The sequence below is a fragment of the Lipotes vexillifer genome, unplaced genomic scaffold (genome assembly GCF_000442215.2).
Source record: "Lipotes vexillifer unplaced genomic scaffold, Lipotes_vexillifer_v1.1 scaffold1432, whole genome shotgun sequence".
Taxonomy (NCBI): Eukaryota; Metazoa; Chordata; class Mammalia; order Artiodactyla; family Lipotidae; genus Lipotes; species Lipotes vexillifer.
In genome coordinates, this window is record NW_006795398.1 from 12,267 (window position 1) to 37,969 (window position 25,703).

At 35.1% G+C, this 25,703-nt stretch overlaps 1 protein-coding gene across 2 annotated transcripts in view; it reads left to right on the forward strand.

The window, feature by feature from the left end:
• The first annotated feature begins 627 nt into the window (after window positions 1–627).
• Window positions 628–25,703, forward strand: part of RICTOR (RPTOR independent companion of MTOR complex 2) — a 78,965-nt gene continuing 53,889 nt past the window's right edge. For both annotated transcript variants that reach the window (XM_007467609.1, XM_007467610.1), the window contains exons 1-5: window positions 628–695; window positions 1,780–1,911; window positions 7,602–7,665; window positions 12,528–12,654; window positions 16,252–16,421. In XM_007467609.1, the coding sequence (XP_007467671.1) occupies window positions 12,528–12,654; window positions 16,252–16,421 (297 nt within the window). In that variant the 5' untranslated portion in view covers window positions 628–695; window positions 1,780–1,911; window positions 7,602–7,665. The remainder of the gene's footprint in view (window positions 696–1,779; window positions 1,912–7,601; window positions 7,666–12,527; window positions 12,655–16,251; window positions 16,422–25,703) is intronic.

The following is a 25,703-nucleotide window of genomic DNA, read 5'->3' on the forward strand; positions in this document are numbered from 1 at the left end:
AAGAATATAGTTTTTTTCATAGATTAATTTATTATTTATTTTATTTATTTTTGGCTGCGTCAGGTCTTAGTTGCAGCATGTGGGATCTTCATTGAGGCCTGCGGGATCTTTTGTTTCAGCGCGCAGGCTTCTTTCTAGCTGTGGCATGTGGGTTTTCTCTTCTGTTGTTGTGGCGCGTGGGCTCTGTAGTTTGCAGCATGTGGGCTCTAGTTGAGGTGCGTGAGCTCAGTAGTTGTGGCACGCAGGCTTAGTCGCCCCGTGGCATGTGGGATCTTAGTCCCTTGACCAAGGATCGAACCTATGTCCCCTGCATTGCAAGGCGGATTCTTTACCACTGGATCACCAGGGAAGTCCCAGGAATAGTTTTTAAAACAGTAAGAGTATGGAGGGGGAAAAAAGAATAATAAAAAACAGCTGGTTAATTCAGACAAAGGCAAGAAACCTAGAACTGTCAGGTCAAATAAACAATAAGATGATAGAAATAAGTCATATTTAGACAGTAGAATCATGTATTTTTCAAAATTTTATTAGAGAAAAATACCTTTTTATTCCAGTCTAAAAAGGTAATGTATGTAAATAAGCAAAAATACATGCTTATGTTTATGCATACTTGTTTTGTTTTTCTGACAGCTGCTTTGTGATATTGGCCACAATGAAGAAAAACTGGGTTTTAACTATGAGGATATCATAATTTGGTAAGTATAGTTCAGTTGCCTTCCTCATCCCTTCTGGATTTTAGTAATTTCAGTTTTAGTAATTTTAAACTAAAAATAGAGTATAGCATCTTGTTTTGATTTTATAGAAACAGTTGTTTGAATGTTAGAAAAATTCAGGATCTCCAACATTTTTAACTGTTATTCTGTTGTTCTTACTGATATTTTGTAATTATCAAATATAAAGAACCAAAGCTAATGTTTTCGAAAAGTACCTGGACTTCTACAGTCTAAACTTCTAAGTTAAATCACAGAATAAAAGTTCTCATATTATTCCCAAGAGCAAGAAGAACCTGTACAATTATCTCTAGATCTCACCTAAGACACAGTGTGCTATGGCAAACTTGATTTGCTCAAGCCCACGAGAGGCATAATGTTACAGTTTCATAGCCATCGTTTTGGCATCGTTTAAAATTGGTATAGGGCTTCCCTGGTGGCGCAGTGGTTGAGAGTCCGCCTGCCGATGCAGGTGACACGGGTTCTTGCCCTGGTCCGGGAAGATCCCACATGCCGTGGAGTGGCTGGGCCCGTGAGCCGTGGCCACTGATCCTGCGCGTCCGGAGCCTGTGCTCCGCAGCGGGAGAGGCCACAACAGTGAGAGGCCCGTGTACCGCAAAAAAAATAATAAAATAAAAAATAAAATAAAATAAAATTGGTATAAGTAGTTTCTTCCTACTGTCATTATAAAGTATTTTTATTTATTGGTTTAAACCATTGATTCTTTGGGAGAAATGAAACAAGTAGGTAGATAGAGGGGGATCGACTGTAGAGGCATATGTGATACAGCTTGAAAAAGGCATATTTAATTTCCCACTGTTTATATAAAATAAACTACAGAAGGTAGAAGAAAACTCTTAACATTTTCTTGATTGGTAGGAGTATACCAAGGAGACAAAAATTAAAAAATAACATTAGTGAAGTTCCATGGCTTACAGTGAATGATTTTTATATATGTAAAATGACAAGTAGCTGTGCTTCTTTCAACTGAAGAAGGATTTGGTACCATAATTTTATGTGTATTTGGAACTCATGCAGCAAGACTTTTTGTTTGTTTGTTTTCATATAGCTTGCGGTTAGCTTTATTGAATGAAGCAAAAGAAGTGCGGGCGGCAGGGCTACGAGCTCTTCGGTATCTCATTCAAGACTCCAGTATTCTGCAGAAGGTGCTAAAATTGAAAGTGGACTATTTAATAGCTAGGTAATTTTCTTAGAGCTCCCTATGTTTTTATATGTTTTTTAAAATTGTGTATTAAGTTTTAGCATACCTACCATAAAGTATACACATTTTTAGTGTAAAGCCTGATAATTTTTACAGGTAGATACAACCAAGTGCCCTATTATCCTGAGTAAGATATGGAACATTTTCAGCCTCCCAATCAAGTTCACTTGTGTCCCCAGTCAGTAGGAAACATTACTCTGACTTTTTTCATCCTAGACTAGTTTTTCCTATTCTTGAGTATCATATATTGGAAGTATACATTACTCTTTTCTTTCCTCAGTGTTATCTGTGAGATTTATCCATGTTGATTTTTTAAAAAAATTTCTGTGTAGTATTTTATGTTGTGAATAGAGCACAATTTATTTAAACCATTCTGTTGATTTTTTTCTTGGTTGTTTTCAGTGTTTGGCTATTTTGAATAAAGCTGCCCTGAACATTCTTGCACAAGTCTGTTGGTGGACGTGTGCACTCATTTCTCTTAGGTATATATGTAGGAGTGGAATTGCTGGGTGATAAGTTTTATGTTTATTTAACTTTAGTAGTTACTGCCTAACAGTTTTGCAAAGTGATTGTACTGATTTACACTCCTACCAGAAATGTTCGAGAGTTCCAGTCCCTCCACATCCTCATCAGCATTTGCTCTTTTCAGTTTTTAATTATACCCTTTTCTGCTGTGGTTTTCATTGTGAGTTTCATTGTGGTTTTAATTTCTGTTTCCCTTTCATTTGCTTGCTATTTGGATATCCTCTTTATCTTTTGCTCATTTATAAATTGGATTGTAGGAGTTCTTGGTGTCTTCTGGATATGATTCCTTTCCAGTATATGTATTGAGAATATCTTCTCAAAGTCAGTCTACCTTGCCTTCTTACTCTTCTTAATTAATAAAATCCAATATAGCAGTCTTTTATAGTTAATGTTTTTGGTCTCTTTGGATGATAATATCCTATTTTTTCTTCTAAAGTTTTTATTCCGTATATGTTGAAATAGGTGTTAGGTCACAATTCATTTTTATCAATATCCAATAAATATTAGAGGCATTTAGTGAAAAGATTCTCCTTTCATGTCTAAATTAGTTTCGTTTTTGTTGTAAGTCAGGCAACTGATAAGTATGTTTCTGTTTTTGCTTTCCCTATTCTCTTTGGTCTATTTGTCTATTCTTGCTCCATTTTCTCCCTGTCTTAAATGACTGCAGCTTGACAGTAAGTGTTGATATGGTATTAGTATAAGTCCTCCAGCTTTTCTTCTATTTTGGGTTCTGTATTTCCATGTGAATTTTAGAAAATCAACTTGTCCATTTCCATAAAACTTTCTGGGATATCAATAGTAATTGCATTGAAACTCTGTGTTAATTTAGGGTGAATTGATATCGTAATAATATCGAATCTTCCAAACCTTTATTTATTTGGAACTTTAATTTCTCTCAACATTTTGTAGTTTTCTATGCAGAGAGGTCTTGCACATATTTGTTAGGTTTATCATAAGGCATTTATTAGATGATATAGTATTAATGTAATTAAAATTTTTCTTTTTCATAGTTTTTGCTGCTAATATATAGAAAAATAATTGTAAGTTTTTATGTTTTGTTCTTGTATATTCTTATCTCGGTGATCTGACTAAATTCACTTTTTAATTCTAATTGTTTTTAAGGTTATTTTAGAGTTTCTGTGTACATTAGCATTAATTGCAAATGATGACCCTTTTATTTCTTCCTTCCCAATCCTTATATTTTTCTTTTCCTCACCATATCGCACTGGTTAGAATATTGCACTGACTAGAAATGGTAATTGGATAACTATGTTTTGCTCCTGAACTCAAGTTGAAAGTGTTCAGTATTTTGCCATTATTTATGATACTTGCTGTAGACTCTTAGTGGATTTCTTTATAGTCCTTGTTTGCGTTCCTGAAGTAAACACCATTTTTTAATGATGTCTTTTTATTTTACATATAACTGTATTGGGTTTGCTAATATTCTGTGGAAAAATTTTTGCAGTTACGTTTATGAGAGGTATTGGCCTGTATTTTTCCATTGTTCTAATATTCTGTTTGGTTTTGGTATCAAGAGTATGTTTATAAAACAACTAAGGAAATGTTGCCCCCTTTTTATATTCTCTGGAAGAATTTATGTAAGAACTTATGTAAGATATTGCTTTTTACCTTACATGATTAGTAGAGTTCACCAGCGAATCTGTCTGGCCCTGGGGTTTTCTTTTTTAAGAAGTTTTAATATCATGGACTCAATTTTTTTTTATTTTGGCTGCGTTGGGTCTTTGTTGCTCCGCGTGGGCTTTCTCTAGGTGTGGCGGGCGGGGGCTACTCTTCATTGTGGTGCGTGGGCTTCTCATTGCAGTAGCTTCTCTTGTTGCAGAGCATGGGCTTTAGGCATGTGGGCTTCAGTAGTTGCAGCACATAGGCTCAGTAGTTGCAGTGCCTGGGCTCTAGGGCACGAGGACTTCAATAGTTGTGGCACATGGGTTTAGTTGCTCTGCGGCATGTGGGATCTTCCCGGACTAGAGCTCGAACCCATGTCTCCTGCATTGGCAGGCGGATTCTTAACTACTGCACCACCAGGGAAGTCCCCCTGTCAGTTCTTGCTTTATATATTTTGAAATTTTGTTATTGCATTCATATTTAGAAATGTTAAACCTTCTCATTGGGCTAATCCTTTCCTGGTTATGAAATGTCTCTCTTTATTCCTAGTAATACTTCTTTTATGAGTGTTCATGTTATCTAATGTTAATATAGCTATACTAACTTTCTTTTATTTAGGGTTTGCACAATATGTCCTCTTCTGTCCTTTCACTTTCTTTTTTTTTGTTCTTTAAGTTTCTCTCCCGTTAATATCATATAGATTTTTTAAAATCTAGTTTGACCATCTTTGTCTTCTAATTGGATTAGACTTGTCTAGTGGTTTTTTATATGCAGGGTCTATGTGCTTTATCTAATGTAATTATATTTATGAGTTTGTCTTCTTGCCATTAGTTTTCTCATATATTTGACTTTGCTGTCTTGCTGTTCATATTCTATTTGTCACATCTATTCTTTGGTCTTGCATTGCTCCTTTTTTGTTTCCTTGGGAATAATCAAGAATTTTTTTCCTCTTCTATTAATGTCTTGGTTTTAAAGCCTTTTCTTCTATTAGCAGTTGCCCTAGAGATTATATTTATCCTTGATATGTTAAGGTTTACCATTTTTATTACAACCAGAACAATGCAGGAAACCTCTTCCAGCTTGACCATCAGCTCCCCTCTGCCTTATTTCTACATATATTTGTAACCCCACAGGATAGTCCTGTTATTGTATTAAATTGGAACTAGTGATATTTACCTATGTTATTTACCCGTTCCAATATTCTTCCTTCTTGCATTTCCACCCTTTTATCTTGGGTCACTTTCTTGAATTTCCTTTACTATGTTCTCATAGTGTAGGTATACTGGAGTTGAATTCTCTCATATTTTATTTGTCTATAAATCCTCTATTTCCCTTCCCATTTGAAGGGTATTTTTTTGACCAGTTACTATTTTTCAATGCTTTAAATAAGTTATTGTCTTCTGGATTTTGTTTTTTTGTTGTTGAACAGTAAGTTGTCTTTTCTTGTTGCTTCTTTTTCTCCTTTGGCTACTTTAAAGGTTTTTTTTCCTGTTACTTTCTCTCCTGTCCCCTGGTACTCCAGCTATAGAGTGTTGAATCTGTTCACTGTGCCACATGTCTCTAATACCCTTACTGTATTTTCAATCTTTGTTGTTGTTAATCTTTGTGCTTCAGTGTTGTTACTTTCTACTTACCTGTTTTTGGTTTTTTTTTTGTGGTACACGGGCCTCTCACTGTTGTGGCCTCTCCCGTTGTGGAGCAGGCTCCGGACCACAGGCTCAGCGACCATGGCTCACGGGCCTAGCCGCTCCACAGCATGTGGGATCTTCCCAGACTGGGGCACGAACCCGTGTCCCCTGGATCGGCAGGCGGACTCTCAACTACTGTGCCACCAGGGAAGCCCCCAGTCTCTTGAATTTTTAATTTCAGTTATTGTATTTCTGTGATTTATATTTTACTCTTACTTAAACATTCTAGGTCTCTGCTTTATTTTCTTGAGCATAATAATCATAGTTATTTATGACAGCTCCAGTATGTGAATCACCTGTGTTCTGTTTCTATTATCATTTTCTTTTCTTGGTTTTTGGTTACTCAACCCTTTGTTTGTTTTAAAGCATACCTCATATTATATGTGATTGGATGTGAACATTGTATGTTAAAAGTTTTTGGCTCTGGATCATGTTATTTTTCTCTTAAAAGAGTTAAGCTTTATTCTGGAATGTTGGCTTATCACACTGATTGTGTTAAAATTTGTTTTTTTTCCTTTGCCTTTGCTCTAGGAAGTGGCTATATGGAGTCTCAAGTGAAAATGTAGATATTTAGCAGAACCTCTTCATCCCGACCAGTCTTGAGCCCTAACATCTTTCATAGAATATTATGTACCTGCTAAAATTTCTGCTCAGTTCCTTGGCTTCTCAGCAGTAGCTTTTTGCTTGGTTTCTTGGACTTTAACTCTGCATTCGTACAACATAGAAATTGGCAAGTGCGTTGGAAAGGGGATGGCACGCAGATTCTTGCTTATACTCCTATTTTCTTTTCTTTGAGATTTTTTCCCCTCAAGTCCCAGCTAGTTTGGTTGCCCTAAAGTTCAGTCTGTCTCTCCAGTACAGGAAGATTTTTGCTTTCTTTTAGGATTCTGTTCCCCTAAAACTGGGGTTTGGCAGGTATCCCCAGGGACAAAGCCTGAGTGGATATGGAGCTTGTGCTTCTCTTTCCAGGGATTATTATCCATTGCCCTTTTAACAGTTGCTTTACAAAGTACTATATTTAGCCTTTATAGTTATTTTTGGCAGGAGGATTGGTCTGATCTCTTGTGGCCAGAAATGAAATTATATGTCTATTTGCTTCTTATTTAAGTTGTTTTAGATTAATTATATTCAGATAGCAGAAATGCTTTTGAATAGCACACTATTGATATATAAAGTATTGATTAGAATTGAGAACTGTCTAAACATAAGTAAAAATGAATTATTCTTCCACATAAACCAAAGACTCTTTAGAAATTGAATAATTTAATAAATTTTACAGAGAAATGTCAGTTAAGTGATATATGAGCATTAACTTTTGAAGTACAGTCACATTTCAAATTATATTTTGGTAAAATAGAATTATTGTGGCCAATATAAGACTTTTAACTTAGTTATAACATGTAAAATTTAGGCTCTGGTTAAAATCACAATTAAACTAAAAAATAGGCTTTGAAATATTTCTCCTTCACAATTTTTATAAGATATCTGTGAACTTTATCAAAGATAGGTGAATATTTTTTCAGTAGATTTCTGATATTTTGCTTTATAAATATGTTTATTATTTCTGTATAGATATATATAATTCTGTAAATTACTTACTATATTCTTCTTTCCTGGAGTTTTAAGTGAAATAGTTTTGAAATGTTTTATTATAACAAGTATTTATCACTAGAGATATTAAATTAAATAAATATTTGCTGGTACTGAAAAATAACTTGTATTAACATTTACAAATACTATATTGACATGAACATGGGTCTGATCATGGTATTATACAAAAAAATTGTTTAATAAGATTTTTATCAATAATTAAATATTTTATGTATTATTTAGGTGCATTGACATACAGCAGAGCAACGAGGTAGAGAGGACACAAGCACTTCGATTAGTCAGAAAGGTAGGCTCTATGTCTGAGAGTAAAGGCAGATTTATGATTTTCATGTTAAGCATTTTGCATTTTTAGATTTAGACTGTGAAATCTTTCTATTAAAATTGAAAGACTGAATTCTCATTAAACATTTTTATTTTGTTAAAATTATATATGAGTTAAATAAGTCTATTAAAACTTCAAGATAAGCATAAATATGTTGTGTAGTTATTCTATGTGATTGGGTATAGCTAGGTCAGTATTTTTAATAAAATGTTTATTGTAAATAATATTTCTTCCTGCAGTAGGCATATAAATGAAATTACTGCTTTTATATGTTATTGGAGAAAGAGGATTACTTGCCCCCAACCCTTATTTTTTCTTAATTATATGCTTGGAGTTAATTCTATTAAATGAATGTCAAAGATAATTACAGGCTGATTGTTTTGAAGATGAATTTGGATACATCAATAGGCACTTGCAATAAACAATTCAGGCCATTGTACAGGATAAAAGGTCAAAATCTAAACTCTCCAAGAGAGGGTGTTGAGGATAATCCATAATGCTTCTAATGAGAGGCCTTCCAGGAGTTTTTTTTATTGTTATTTAATGTGATGTGATGCCCTAATGGCAGAGGAATAGAGTAAACTGAGAGTTAATTTGGTTAGGGTACAGTTTGTGTAAGAATTTTATCATGTTTCATCATAAAGTATCATGTTTCATCTTAAAAATTCATAAAACTGATGCAGTGTATGTTTGTTTTAATGTAAAAACATCTAAGATTATTTAACAGTTAACTTTTTTAGCTCTTCTCCTTTTTTCCCACCTTTGAATACAGTGCATGCTCCAGAATTGCAGACTGTTGAGTTTGTGCATTAACTAGATCTCCTCTTCTTCCTTTTTCTTCCAGTTGTTCAGCTTATGGTTAGTAATAGTACCCACAGGTGAGCATAGTAAGGAAGAAGTAAATGGATGAGTTGTCTTAAAAGAAGTTTGCAGTTCTAGTTAAGAGTGATATTGGAGATAGATTTAAAAAATGTTTGTTGTAGGGTAAATTGTTATGTTGGCACCGTGATTTGACTCTTCATATTCAAATGTAAAAATTAGGTTTATGATTTTTACTTATACATACAACCTCTTCTACTGCATGATTTTGAGAATTCAAGATAAGAAAACAAAATTTGTTTCTGAAGAACCTAGAATAACTCTTTGGTTATTTGAGTTATATATATGTCAGTATTTATCATACTAGGAATTAAAAGTGAGAAATTTAAAAATATATTAACATATTAAAAAATAACAAAGTCATTACAAGTAAACATAAATAACATTTTTATAAAAATAACTATATTTTCCAAAAAGAAAGTTAATGAGTAGAGTGGCATTATTTTAGATTTATACAAATTTCTGTAGTGTTTGTCCTGATAGAAGATACCTGGATTGTCATATTTGCTTTTGTATTCAGTCTCTTGTGATTTCACATGCAGTGGAGCCTCTGGAAAACTTCCATATGTACTTGTGAGAGTAAAAAAGACAAATAATGTCTTTGAATTACTATGAAAATAGTTTTCACTTTTCAGAATCTCTGAAAATATCCTCAGGACCCTCAGTTTTCTGGACCACACTTTGAGAGTTGCTGCCTTAGAAACTGCGTTCAGATGAAAAAAGAACCCCAAATGGATTAAATTAAATTCAGCTTCTTTGAATTATTCACTAAATATTTTATTTCTGTTTTGTACAAGTTACAATTTAATTTATAAAATAGCCCAGTAAAAATAAACAGACCCTTGAAACAATTCAGAAATGCCATAACAAAAATGTAATTTTATTTTCTTATCTTTTGAAGAAGGCAGATATCATTTGTGGATTCAAGGGTGGGAAAACTACTTGTACCTGGTGGTAAAATACAGGCTCAAAGGTAGAGTTATGTCACAGGATTCCTCCTTGCGTTAGCTAAAAACAGTTAGAGTAAAAGGGAAAGCAAGGTTGCTGAATGAACAGTGGCCTCTGTTGGCCAGAGGAACTATAATTTCACTAATACTTTTAACAATTGAAGCACATATTTCTTTTTTTCCAGCAACATCTTGGCAACTGAGCTTGTAGAAATTAATGTTAATAATATAATTGCTAGGTCACTGTGGGTTCTTTGTATCGTTCAGAACAGTTTTAAAATTTTCTGTGAAAGTAGTAATGTTTTTTAAAGGAAAAGCAAAAACATTTGTTGCTTTAGGATAACTTGCTTTATGAATAATTAAGGAATACTCATGTTACTTTTCCTTCTCTTTCACCTATTTCATTTATTTAGGAGATTTTGTTTGTTTGCTTGGTTTTCTTTCAATGTCTCTGATTTTTTCATGTCTCTTTCTTGCTCTAATCCAGGCAGTCCTTCCTGATTCTTGTCTCTCTCATTATCTGTATTATTTTCACACTAGTCAGCTCTTGCTACTCTTTATCCAACTTAAAGTTTTCTTACTGCCTGCCTAATTAAGCCATTATTTTCTTCATATATCATTTCTTTATTCATGCAATATGAGATTAATATATCACAGATTTTTTTTTTTATAGCTGAAAGGGATTCATTTAAAGGAATCACTTGCCCTTGATACACAGCAAGATATTGTCAAAGCCAGCGTGAAAAGCCCAGTTCTCCAAATTTCCAAACCTACACTGGCCCACAAATCCTTTTGGTATTAAGCACAACCTGCTTATCTTGGCATTCAGAGCCCACTTTTGGGGCAAGCAATTATGACCCGTCTCTCATTATGCCATTCTATGTGTAGACAAGCTGCCCTCCACCACTGCTGTGATCACTGCTTCTATCCTATTCTTTTCACTTCCACCCCTTTCTATATTATATTCATCTTGCAGTCTCAGCTGAAATTTTAAATATTTCCCTTAGAGAACTCAGTGTTTCTTTAACTGTTTTATAGCAGTTCTACAAATTTATTACCTACTTATGATCTTTGATTTGTTTTATATATGTCTGTTCTATCATGCAAAAAAGATGATTAAACTTTTATTTCAACAGAGACTAAATTCTATGACTTTGCCCTCATTGATTACTCACTGATTTACAAGAAAAGTATTCTCTGATTTACACAGAATTTAAGTTTCTTTGTGTATGTTTTCCCTGAAAAATAAGAAGAGTGATTTCATTTATAAAAACTTTAAATTACCAATATCCATTTCATAGCTCTACACTTGAGATTCATAGAATAGAATTTTATACTTGAAATTCTAGAAATCATCGGATCCTATACATCCTCATTTACAAATGAGGAAACTAAGGCACAGAGAGGATTGGTTTGCCAAGGTAACGGTTTATTAATGGCAGATTTGGCCCTGGAAGCCAGTTGGTCTGGCTTCTAGCCAGCTCTTTTTAAAATACATTACATACGTCTTATTGTCTTGTGAATTTTTCTTACAAGCCCCTTGTAAGTATAATAATAGATCAATAAGTATTAAAATACAAATTAATATCATAAGAAGTTGGAATTTTCTCACTGAGGAAGATCAGTTTCTTATACCTCTTTTCCCTTTCCTCTTCTTTCTTCTCCAACATTTTTGATTAATGAAAAATACTGTTTAGAAACAAATGTGAAAGTTTTTGTAGATTCTAAGGTTATTGGACATCTATTTTATGGTTGTGGAACAGTATTCTATAATTTCATTTGAAACTTGTCATATCACATAATGCTGCTTAAATGATGTAAACCATTTACAAGTACTCTAGCCAATATAGATCTCTCCTTTGAACCTCTATAGGATTCAACTGGATATTAGTTTAGTTATATTGTGTCCCCTAATTTTGTCATAGTATAAGTCTTATTTTTCAACAGGATTATAAATATAGTAACACCCAGGACAGATTAATTATCCCCAGTATTTATCACTACCCAAAGAGAATAAAACATTTTCTTCTACTCCCACTCCAAGGACCTGCTATTTTGAAATACTTCATCTACCAAATAGTCTTTTATTTATTAAAGAGTAATTAGCTACATAATTTTTCTTTCTGTTTTCCAAACTGAAGATACATGTTATCTGTTTTCAGTATTCCAAATATGTTATTGCCAATTAAACTTTTCATTTAAAATGAGAAATCAGAAACAAAAGTTTCTGTCACCAGAGACATACTGTTTCCATCACAGTTTTTGAAATATTAAAAATAGATTATGGAGAGACTGCTGTCTGCCTTGAAGTAGCAAATAACCATGAGTGAGCTGCCCATGACAGGGGCCTGAGGGCAACCTCTAAGAGCTGAGGGCAGTCCCCATAACAACCAAAAAGAAAATGGGGACTTCGAAAAAAATAGATTATGGATTATTAAGTTTGCCTTTCAGTATAGCAACAAGTGAGAGTTAGAGATAGGGAGATGATGAGACATCAGTTGCAGCAATCAAAGTAAGAATGAGGACCCAAATCAGAGTTTGATGGTGGAAAGAGTTGAGTTAATGAGGTAAATTGATAGGATGTAGTGGTGATAATATATGGGGAAGGAGTCAGGAATGTAGTAGTACAGTAGTATGTTTGCAGCTGTTGTCACCACTGATTTACTTTGTCTAGTTACTGAAAAGTTGTTTAAAATAGAGTTCCTATCCTAGAGGAGCTTAGAATCTCAGAAACATTATATCTTGGTAGTCAACTAATTTATAGTCTGGACTATTAGGGAAAAAAAGCCAACACTTTTTTCCATGGTAATGATTATTAACATTTATTGCATCAGTTATTAGTTATATTAGTCCTTTGACATGTTCATTTGAAGCAGAAGATTAAAATTAGTGCCTGAATCTTATAAATATTCTACGGTCTTAAACACTTCAGTCTGAATAAAATAGGTTTTAAAAATGCATTATGAAGTAACTTGTTTTTCTGATTTCTCCCTGTTACAGATGATTACTGTGAATGCTTCCTTGTTTCCTAGCTCTGTGGCCAACTCATTAATAGCAGTTGGAAATGATGGACTCCAAGAAAGAGATAGAATGGTTCGAGCATGCATTGCCATTATCTGTGAACTAGGTCAGAATTTTCTTTGAGTAATGAAAATGTAGTGTTTTAGAAAGAATATATAACACTTTTTAATGCCTTTAATACATTAATTCTTTAGGTATTGGTAAAAAGATATGAAAAAGTAGGACATTACTGATAGGGAAGTAGTGGACTTGTTGTTTAAACAAATCATTTCAAAGTGACATTAAAATTCTATAAATTTTAAAGTTTTACTCATCATGAAATTTAATATATAGGAATTGTCCAGATTCCAGTAATTAGAATAAAATCTCTTAAAGTCTGGCTCTCAGTCATTAATTAACCACATTGTATCTTGATGTGAGTGCAAAACAACAATTCACTCTACATTAAAAAAGAATTCTAAATGAAAAAGGATTTAAGAGTTAAATGGGGAAAATATGGGGGGGGGGAATGAATGGCTATCTGATCACGTAAGGAAAAGGAGTTTTGAATTATCAAAAGAAATCAAACAGATTTCAGCAGCTGTATATTTTATTATAAGGAGATAAGAAAACATGCAGTACCAGGACAAAGAAAAAAATAAATGTAATAAATACATTCTTTACCATGACAGGTAAAGAACTTACTTATATACAGATCAGTAGGAAAAATAAGTAATTCTCAAAGAAATGCTTGGCTGGTCAAAGTATTTTAAAAGTTCAACCTCACTTATAACCAAAGAAATATAATTTTTAATGACAAGAGAAGATAATATATTTCCCCACCAGAAGCAGAAATGGTATAGGTTACATTCACTCTTGATTTAATAAATAAATGAATAACAAAAGTTTAAAGAAACAAAAGAGCCAAGTCTTATCATTGAGAGTCTAAAAATACTGTCCACAATACCTGTTGATTTAGAGAAAAAGTCAGAAATTTGATTAAGGAAATTCTGAAAACTAATAAAAATTTGACTACATGTCAATGTATGAGATGCCTGGAAAGTTATATATTCGAGTTAACTTCTCTCTATAAGATGCTTTTATAATTAAGCAAAAAGTAATGAAAATAAGTGAGCGAACCCAAGAAATAGAAAAAGAAGAAAAAAAATAAATTTTAACATAAGTAGGAGGAAACCAATAATGATTCTGAGTCTTAGAGAACAAGATAGATTATTTAATCTAATCTGTGTTAATGGAAGAAGAAAAAAATGATACACAGGCAAACATACACTATTGTTTGAAAAATGCAAAAGTCAGAGAAAAGATTAATAGAATGAGAGAGAATTAATAGGAGTTTTAAAAATTATGAGATAATTTTTTTATATATTTGAAAATCTTATTGAAATGAATGGGTTTTCAGAGAAAATTTTAATTTCCAGTTGACTCAAAAGAGTAGAACACATGATGGATCAAAAACTATAGAAGTACTTGATGAATTAATTGCCTCCAAAAAGACTCATTTAGTTAGTTTTGTCGTAAAAAAATTGTTTCAAGGAACAAATAATTCTCATATAGTATAATCTAATTGAGAGCATTAAAAATATGGAAATTTACCAATTTTAATTTAAATGAAACTAGCTTTTTTTTTTTTTTTTTTTTTTTTTTTTTGTTTGGTTCGGGCCTCTCACTGTTGTGGCCTCTCCCGTTGCGGAGCACAGGCTCTGGACGTGCAGGCTCAGCGGCCATGGCTCACGGGCCCAGTCGCTCCGCGGCATGTGGGATCTTCCCGGACCGGGGCATGAACCCATGTCCCCTGCATCGGCAGGCGGACTCTCAACCACTGCGCCACCAGGGAAGCCCGAAACTAGCATTTTATATACATAAACACACAGATATGCACATACACACAAGTACACGCATACATGAAATAATTAGAATGCTACTATGTTAACGTTGTAGAATATTCATCTCAAATCACCACTCATACTATTTTTTTAATAAATTTATTTATTTATTTATGGCTGCGTTGGGTCTTCGTTGCTGAGCGCAGGTTTTCTCTAGGTGCGACGAGTGGGGGCTGCTCTTCCTTGCAGTGCATGGGCTTCTAATTGCAGTGGCTTCTCTTGTTGCGGAGCATGGGCTCTAGGCACATGGGCTTTGGTAGTTGTGGCATGCGAGCCCAGTAGTTGTGGCTCACAGGCTCTAGAGCACAGGCTCAGTAGTTGTGGCGCACAGGCTTAGTTGCTCGGTGGCATGTGGGACCTTCCCAGACCAGGGCTCGAACCCATGTCCCCTGCATTGGCAGGCGGATTCTTAACGACTGTTAAACCACCAGGGAAGTCCACCAATCATATTCTTAATAGTGGATCTCTACAAATACTACATCATTTTAAAAGCTCTTAATTAGCCTTTTAACCAGGTTAGCAAGACAAAATAATAAATGAGTTTTACATATTGGAAAGAAGGCATTATACATAGTAGATGATATATCTAGAAAACTCTGAATCGACTGAAGAACAACTTCAGTAATTCAGTACAGTGGAAACCTGAAAATATAGATGTAATAGATTTATTTTGTGTTTCAGCAATAATCAGTAAATATAATGGAAAAAAATGATACTATTTCCAAAGTAGACAAGAAAACTATATATAACAAATAAAAATAAGAAATGTGGAAGACGTGTGTGTGTGTTTAGGGGGTACTTTTCAATTTGTTTAATTGATTTTCAAGAAGGCAGAGCTAATCTATAGGTAGAAATGAGAATATTTGTTGCCTTTGTTGTGGAGGGAGACTGATTGAAAAGTGGTGTGAAGGAACTTTCTAGGATGATGAAAGTGCTATACCTTGATTGAGGTATTGGTTACAGAGGTATAGATATTGTTCAGAATTTATTGAACTGTACCATTAAAATCTGTGTATTTTACTGTAAGTAATTATACCTCAATTTAGAAAAAATGGAGAAGAAACCTAAATCTAAAGTTCAACCAGAATAAACAGGAAAAATTCAACTATGAAAAAAAAACATTTTTGAAAAAGATTAAATGGAGGAGAAGGGAAAGATTTTTTTCTCATATTAAAAAAAACTTAAGCTGGCTTATTAAGAGAGGAAAAAATGAAAAAGAATCAAGGGTTGCAGACCCTGATACATAGAAGACTTCAGTATATCAAAAGTATGAAAATCAGTTTGGAAAGCATGCTGGGATAGTTGAATAAACATTTGGGAAAAAATGAGCTTATCAATATTAAGCCAAAGTCTATTTCCTGACAGATTGAAAACTGAAATGTTAATCATGAACTCATTTAAAACACACACGTGGGTGTGCGTGCATACAAAGAAAATGCCTGATATTTGAAGTGAGGGAGGAGTTTCTGAGCTTAAAATCTAAAGTTAAGTTACAAATCAGATAAAAGATTTGAAACAGATAAAAGGCTAATATTTCCACTATATAAAGAACTCCTTGCAATTGATAGGAAAGAAGAACCATTCAGTAAAACATAAACAAAAGATATGAAAAAATTCAGACATTAAGAAACAAATCAGAGTTTTGGAAAGTATATTCAGTGACTCTTATTAGGTAATTTATCCACGTGTCCTTTTAAATGTCATTGACTGGAAAGTTTTTCAAGTCAGAAAGGAAATTAAGTATTAAAATCCCAGATTTCTGATTACATTTTATTAATTATCCCCTATATAATATATTAAGTTTTTCTTTTTTATTTTAGCACTTCAGAATCCAGAGGTGGTGGCCCTTCGAGGTGGACTAAACACCATCTTGAAAAATGTGATCGATTGCCAATTAAGTCGAATAAATGAGGCTCTCATTACTACAATTTTACACCTCCTTAATCATCCAAAGACCCGGCAGTATGTACGAGCTGATGTAGAATTAGAGGTAGGAACTTTAATATTCTTTCTAGTTTTAAAATATGACTTTAAATACATACTCTTACTTTGAAATTTTAAAGTTAATATACAGCACAGCATTAATTATTAAACCTAAATTAACTAATAAGCTTGGCTTATCCCAGCAGTATTTTATAGCTCATTCAATTTGGACTGAATTGAAAAAATTCTCAAGAATATTTCATCAACATGTAAAGTGAAGTTTATTTTTTTTTATTATCTATGAAAACTTGACTGAGCAAATTAGAGCACAAGTAAGGTTTCATAGACATTTATCTATTCATTTAAGAAGACAATTTTTTTTTTAAGGACTGTAGTATGTTAATTGTGTGTGAATAGCTCCTGCTAATTATATACTATTTATTTATTAAATCATGCTAAAACTCTCTGAACTTGGAGACCCTTGTTGGCAACTAAAGACCATATATAATTGAAAGAAATAGAATACATATCTTTTTAAAAATACTCTACAATTTCTTTTTTTTTTCTTTTTACTAATTCAGTTTTTTTTTTTTTTTTTTTACAGTTGGTCTAAAATAGTAAGGCTACCATATACCCTTTTCTATAATAAGTATGTAGTAGAGGTTGGAACACAATTATCACAAACTGTATTCTTTTCTTTCCCCCTCACTTTTGGCCATGCCCTGTGGCTTGTGGGATCTTAGTTCCCCTGACCAGGGATTAAACCTGGGCCCTCAGCAGTAAAAGCATGGAGTCCTAACCTCTGGACCACCAGGGAGTTACCACAAAATGTATTCTTATAGTTTATTTGTGTGAGTGTATTACATTGTTGTCCATTGCAGATATCATTCAGAGTAAGTTTAAACCAAGGCTTTATTTGGGTATGAAATTATGCAAATTATAAAAGATTTATTGTTCCCTACTTTGCCTGTTTAAATCATTTTATGAAACTTGTCTTAAATGTTATAGTTCTGGTTTTATTAGGGCTACTAGAAATATTTTGAGATTATAAAATTGACATTAGCCTGTATCATTAACTAACAAGTTTAGGTACAATATTCTCCTTAATAAGTGATTTTAAATACATTATTCATGGGAGTCCAGTGGGAATAAGCTGGCATTTTTGATATTTTACAGTGTATTTCGATTTAAATTTTTTCTTTATCAAGTGGAGAAAATGATATTTTAAGATTGGAGAGATGATTGCAATAAAGGAAGATATTGTGTATAGGCCTGTTTTTTATTCCTATATAATTGTGCAGCAGATTAGTAAAGCCTTTGTGTAAATGAAAAAACCTCAAAAAGAATATGGTAGATATTTAAGTACATGACTGTATTTGCATAAGTTCTTTAAAACCACAAATGTTCTTTTTTTCTTTAACAAGATCCCCCTAAAGTAGCATAGTGATTGAGAGCATAGACTTTGGGCTATACAGATCTGGTTTTCGTTTTTTGTTCTGTAACCTACTAGCTTTATGATTTGGGGCAAGTTATTAGCCTCTCTTGGACCCATTTTTTCCTAGGTAAAATAAAAGTCATGATTTTTACCTTAAAGAATTATTGTGAAGAATAAATACTATAATAATAATAGTAGTAGTAGTAATAGCAGCAACTAACACTCTTATAAAGCTTATAATGAGTTAGGCAGTATTTCCAGGTGCTTTACATATATTCATTCTAATCTACATAAATGTTTTATTTAGTACCTGGCACATAATAAGTATTCAATAAATACTGATTGCCTTGGATATTAATCATTATCATCATCTTCTACTTTATCATTATCTTCATCCCAGTGTCTGCTGTTACAAGAATATTGTCCTCAGTTTTATTAATTATATTTTATAAATTTTCACTCTAACTTGATAACTTTGGTTTTTCTTTTCCACATACAAAGGAACTATTTTCATTGCTACTGTCTCATTAGGCCCAAATCTTTCTTCTGTTAAAAAAAAAAAAAACCCCTTTTAAAATTTACCCTGGCTTCTATTTCTATAATCTGTAATATATTTTGACCTCACACAGGAAAAAAAAAAGGTACATTTAATATGCTAATGTTATTAAAATAGGCAGTCAGTAAGGATTATAAAATTGTAATTTTAATTTTTTATAGTAAATTTTAAAAACAATGTATTTTTTAAACTTCAGAGTAGGATAGTGTAGTTCATAGCATCTGCTATGGAAAACTGGAAAAGTTGAATAATTATGGAAATCATATATTTAAAGCAGTATAGAGCTGTGAAAGCAATAAGGACCAGAAGGAGTGAAAAATCTAGAGATGCCCTTGGGGGCACTGTATATTTAGGCCACAGGCTAGAGGTTAAGAATATGACCTAGGCCTAGGTAGAAGACCAGACTGTTTGGCAGGCCTATGTGTATGTGGAGTGACAAGCCTAGAGATGTGAGAAGCCCCCAGATCAAGTCTGATTTACCCTTCTAGAAGTTTGCTGAGATAAGAATCTGTGGAGAGCAGAAGTTAAATTGTTTCCACTGAGGAAAACACAGTGGAATAGGCTATGGTCTCCTGTGCATAGGACACAGAGGCCTCCCAGGAAGGGGGGTCATGGGCAGAAGTGGAAAGGCCTCTAAGAAGTAGTGAATTTACACTGATTATATGCAGTTCCTTTTTTTCCCTGGGGTCACTTACTGATCAGGCCATAATTAGAAGCTAAAAATCCAGGTACGCTTTTCCTAGGACCTGAAAAATCAGAACAGCTTTTGGCAGTTATGTAGTATTCAAGTAACAAACTGGGTACTTCATAGCTGATTTCCTGTTCTTGACATGTCCCAAATTCTGAAGTAATTGTGGATGAGTGCCTAAAGATCTAAGTTCAAAACTTATGAAGTATGTAGAAAAAATCCCCAATTTCTCACTGCTAAGGAGAAAAAAAAAAAACTTGCTAAAGTCTCTTGAAAGTTTTGGGGATCCATACTTTAGAAACACAAGAAAACCAAAGGTACACTCAAATCTTAACAAAATTGCAGCATAGTCTCAATTTAACTCAGTTGGTGACTAGGATAAGCTCATCAGTCCCTTTAATCTACCTGACAGAGGAAAGGATAAACCATCTCTGATGGAGATAACATCACTTGGAACCTTTAATAAAATTTACAGTGTCTGACCTTCAGTCAGAAATTTGATTGAGTGTCATACAAAAAGACATGACTATGTAACTGAAAACTCAAAAGAAAAGAAATTCCATAGAAGCATGTCCACAGGTGATCCAGATATTACAGCTGGAGGGAAAAGACTTTAAAACAAGCATGATTAACTTGTTAAGGAAAATGGAGAAGAAGAAAAAAATAGATGAAATAATGGAGAATTTCACCATATAATTGCAATGTGCAAAATGAATCAAATGGAACTAGTACAGAAAAATATAAAACCTGAAATTCTGAACTCAGTGAAATTAAAAATCCATTTTGGATGAGAAGATATCATTAGTAAATTGAAATAAAAGTCAATGAAAACATCAAGTAAAACATTGGGGGCCGGGGAAGAGAAAGGAAATGAACATAACAAAAGGGATAAAACATAATTGTTGTCTTTGGAGAAGAGAGAGAAAATGAGCAGAAGCAGATATCCAAAGAAGCAGTGGTCAAAACTTTTGTTTCTAAAACTGATGAAACTTCATAAAGCTCAGAAAACTCAAGATATTACAAAGAAAACAACATGTACACACATCATGGTAAGGTTGTCAAAAACCAAGATAAATAAAAATCTTAAAATCAGCTTGAGATACAAGACTCTACTTTGAAAGGAACAACTCTGACAGCTGATTTCCCAACAGAAATAATGGAACCAGAAGACAGTAGAATGGCATCGTTAGAGTGCAGAAAGAAAATAATGTCAACCTACCCTAGAGAAAATGTCTTTCAAAAACAAACGTAAAATAAAGATTTTATAGACTAAAGAAAAAAGACCCAAGGAAATTTAAAGAAACACTATTCTTTATTCGATTCCTTGCCTTCATGTCATGAAGACAGTAAAGCAGCCTATGGTGAGGCACACGTGGGAAGGAACTGAGACCTTTTGCTAACAATTAGCACGTTGTGAGTAAACCATCTTGAAGCAGATTCTACAGCTTCAGTCAAGTCTTGAGATGACTGCAGCCCTGACCAATATTTTGACTACAGTTTTATGAAGCACCCTGAGCCATAACTGCAGAATTAAACTCTTCTAGATTCCTGACTCACAGAAACATTCTGAGATAATAAATATTTATTGTCTTTTAAAAAATAAGACAGAGTACAGGAAGATGGCGGAAGAGTAAAACACGGAGATCACCTTCCTCCCCACAGATACACCAGAAATATATCTACACGTGGAACAACTCCTACAGAACACCTACTGAATGCTGGCAGAAGACCTCAGGCCTCCCAAAAGGCAAGAAACTCCCCACGTACCTGGGTAGGGCAAAAGAAAAAAGAATAAACAGAGACAAAAGAATATGGACGGGACCTGAACCAGTGGGAGGGAGCTGTGAAGGAGAAAAGGTTTCCACACACTAGGAAGCCCCTTCACGGGCGGAGACTGTGGGTGGGGGAGGGGGCGAGCTTCGCAGCCGTGGAGGAAAGCACAGCAAGAGGGGTGCGGAGGGCAAAGTGGTGAGATTCCCACAGAGAGGATTGGTGCCGACTGGCACTCACCAGCCTGAGAGGCTTGTCTGCTCACCCGCCGGGGCGGGCGGGGCTGGGAGCTGAGGCTCGGGATTTGGTCAGAGCGCAGGGAGAGGACTGGGGTTGGCGGCGTGAACACAGCCTGCAGGGGTTAGTGCACCACGGCTGGCCTGGAGGGAGACAGGGGAAAAGTCTGGACCTGCCGAAGAGGCAAGAGACTTTTTCTTCCCTCTTTGTTTCCTGGTGCACGAGGAGAGGGGATTAAGAGTGCTGCTTAAAGGAGCTCCAGAGACGGGCGCGAGCCGCGGTTAGCAGCGTGGACCCCAGAGACGGGCATGAGACGGTAAGGCTGCTGCTGCCGCCAACAAGAAGCCTGTATGCGAGCACAGGTCACTCTCCACACCTCCCTTCCGGGGCTCCTGTGCAGCCCGCCACTGCCAGGGTCCCGGGATCCAGGGACGACTTCCCCAGGAGAACTCATGGCGCACCTCAGGCTGGTGCAACGTCCTGCAGGTCTCTGCCACTGCATGCTGGCCCCGCATCCGCACCCTTCCCTCCCCCCGGCCTGAGTGAGCCAGAGCCCCCGAAGCAGCTGCTCCTTTAACCCAGTCCTGTCGGAGTGAAGAACAGATGTGCTCCAGCGACCTACACGCAGAGGCAGGGCCAAACCCAAAGCTGAACCCCAGGAGCTGTACAAACAAAGAAGAGAAAGGGAAATCTCTCCCAGCAGCCTCAGAAGCAGTGGATTAAAGCTCCACAATCAACTTGATGTACCCTGCATCTGTGGAATACATGAATAGGCAATGAATCATCCCAAATTGAGGAGGTGGACTTTGAGAGCAAGATACATTATTTTTTCCCCTTTTCCTCTTTTTGTGAGTATGTATGTGTATGCTTCTGTGTTAGATTTTGTCTGTGTAGCCTTGCTTTCCCCATTTGTCCTAGGGTTCTATCCTTTTTTTTTAAAATTTTTTTTCTTAATAATTACTTTTTATTTTAATAACTTTATTTTATTTTATCCACTTTTTTCTTTCTTTCTTTTTCTTTCGTTCTTTCTTTCTTTCTTTCTTTCTTTTCTTTCTCCCTCCCTCCCTCCCTTCCTCTCTCTCTCTCTCCCTTTCTTTCTTTCTTTTTCCTTTCTTTCTTTCTTTTTCTTTCTTTCTTTCTTTCTTTCTTCCTTCCTTCCTTTCTTTCTTTCTTTCTTTCTTTCTTTCTTTCTTTCTTTCTTTCTTTCTTTCTTTCTTTCTTTCTTTCTTTTCTTTTCTTTTCTTTTCTTTTCTTCTCTTTCTATTTTTTCTCCCTTTTATTCTGAGCCATGTGGATGAAAGGCTCTTGGTGCTGCAGCCAGGAGTCAGTGCTGTGCCTCTGAGGTGGGAGAGCCAACTTCAGGACACTGGTCCACAAGAGACCTCCCAGCTCCACATAATATCAAATGGCAAAAATCTCCCAGAGATCTCCATCTCAACACCAGCACCCAGCTTCACTCAATGACTAGCAGGCTACAGTGCTGGACATCCTATGCCAAACAACTAGCAAGACAGGAACACAACCCCACCCATTAGCAGAGAGGCTGCCTAAAATCATAATAAGTCCACAGACACCCCAAAACACACCACCAGACGTGGACCTGCCCACTAGAAAGACAAGATCCAGCCTCATCCACCAGAACACAGGCACTAGTCCCCTCCACCAGGAAGCCTACACAACCCACTGAACCAACTTTAGCCACTGGGGACAGACACCAAAAATAATGGGAAGTACGAACCTGCAGCCTGCAAAAAGGGAGACCCCAAACAGAGTAAGATAAGCAAAATGAGAAGACAGAAAAACAAACAGCAGATGAAGGAGCAAGATAAAAACCCACCAGACCTAACAAATGAAGAGGAAATAGGAAGTCTACCTGAAAAAGAATTCAGAATAATGATAGTAAAGATGATCCAAAATCTTGGAAACAGAATAGAGAAAATGCAAGAAACATTTAACAAGGACCTAGAAGAACTAAAGATGAAACAGGCAATGATGAACAGCACAATAAGTTAAATTAAAAATACTCTAGATGGCAACAATAGCTGAATAACTGAAGCAGAAGAACGGATAACTGACCTGGAAGATAAAATAGTGGAAATAACTACTGTAGAGCAGAATAAAAAAAAAGAATGAAAAGAACTGAGGACAGTCTCAGAGACCTCTGGGACAACATAAAATGCACCAGCATTCGAATTATAGGGGTTCCAGAAGAAGGAGAGAAAAAGAAAGGGACTGAGAAGATATTTGAAGAGATTATAGTTGAAAACTTCCCTAATATGGGAAAGGAAATAGTTAATCAAGTCCAGGAAGCACAGAGTGTCCCATACAGGATACATCCAAGGAGAAACACGCCAAGACACATATTAATCAAACTGTCAAAAATTAAATACAAAGAAAACATATTAAAAGCAGCAAGGGAAAAACAACAAATAACCCACAAGGGAATCCCCATAAGGTTAACAGCTGATCTTTCAGCAGAAACTCTGCAAGCCAGAAGGGACTGGCAGGACATATTTAAAGTGATGAAGGAGAAAAACCTACAACCAAGATTACTCTACCCAGCAAGGATCTCATTCAGATTTGATGGAGAAATTAAAACCTTTACAGACAAGCAAAAGCTGAGAGAGTCCAGAACCACCAAACCAGCTTTACAACAAATGCTAAAGGATGTTCTCTAGTAGGCAAGAAACACACGAGAAGGAAAAGACCTACAATAACAAACCCAAAATAATTAAGAAAATGGGAATAGGAACATACATATCGATAATTGCCTTAAATGTAAATGGATTAAATGCTCCCACCAAAAGACACAGACTGGCTGAATGGATGCAAAAACAAGACCCATATATATGCTGTCTACAAGAGATCCACTTCAGACCTAGAGACACATACAGACTGAAAGTAAGGGTATGGAAAAAGATACTCCATGCAAATGGAAACCAAAAGAAAACTGGAGTAGCAATTCTCATATCAGACAAAATAGAGTTTAAAATAAAGACTATTATGAGGGACAAAGAAGGAGACTACAGAATGATCAAGGGATCCATCCAGGAAGAAGATATAACAATTGTAAATATTTATGCACTCAACATAGGATCCCCTCAATACCTCAGGCAAATGCTAACAGCCATAAAAGGGGAAATCGACAGTAACACATTCATAGTAGGGGACTTTAACACCCCACTTTCACCAACGGACAGATCATCCAAAATGAAAATAAATAAGGAAACACAAGCTTTAAATGACACATTAAACTAAATGGACTTAATTGATACTTATAGGACACTCCATCCAAAAACAACAGAATACACATTTTTCTCAAGTGCTCATGGAACATTCTCCAGGATAGATCATATCTTGGGTCACAAATCAAGCCTTGGTAAATTTAAGAAAATTGAAATTGTATCAAGTATCTTTTCCGACCACAGCACTATAAGAGTAGATATCAGTTACAGGAAAAGATCTGTAAAAAGTACAATCACATGGAGGCTAAATAATACACTACCTGATAACGAAGTGATCACTGAAGAAATCAAAGAGGAAATTAAAAAATACGTAGAAACAAATGACAATGGAGAAACGACAACCCGAAACCTATGGGGTGCAGCAAAGCAGTTCTAAGAGGGAAGTTTATAGCAATACAATCCTACCTTAAGAAACAAGAAACATCTCGAATAAACAACCTAACCTTGCACATAAAGCAATTAGAGACGGAAGAACAACAATACCCCAAAGTTAGCAGAAGGAAAGAAATCATAAAGATCAGATCAGAAATAAATGAAAAAGAAATGAAGGAAACGATAGCTAAGATCAGTAAAACTAAAAGCTGGTTCTTTGAGAAGATAAACAAAATTGATAAGCCATTAGCCAGACTCATCAAGAAAAAAAGGCGGAATACTCAAATCAATAAAATTATAAATGAAAAAGGAGAAGTAACAGCTGACACTGCAGAAATACAAAAGATCATGAGAGATTACTACAAGCAACTCTATGCCAATAAAATGGACAACCTGGAAGAAATGGACAAATTCTTAGAAATGCACAATGTGCCAAGACTGAATCAGGAAGAAGTAGAAAATATGAACAGACAAATCACAAGCACTGAAATTGAAAGTGTGATTAAAAATTTTCCAACGAAACAAAAGACTGGGACCAGATGGCTTCCCAGGCGAATTCTATTAAATATTTAAAGAAGAGCTAATACTTATCCTTCTCAAACTCTTCCAAAATATAGCAGAGGGAGGAACACTCCCAAACTCATTCTACGAGGCCACCATCACCCTGATACGAAAACCAGGCAAGGATGTCACAAAGAAAGAAAACTACAGGCCAATATCACTGATGAACATAGATGCAAAGATCCTCAACAAAATACTAGCAAACAGAATCCAACAGCACATTAAAAGGGTCATACACCACGATCAAGTGGGGTTTATTCCAGGAATGCAAGGATTCTTCAGTATATGCAAATCAATCACTGTGATACACCATATTAACAAATTGAAGGAGAAAAACCATATGATCATCTCAATAGATGCAGAAAAAGCTTTTGACAAAATTCAATACCCATTTATGATAAAAGCCCTGCAGAAAGTAGGCATAGACGGAACTTTCCTCAACATAATAAAGGCCATATATGACAAACCCACAGCCAGTATCATCC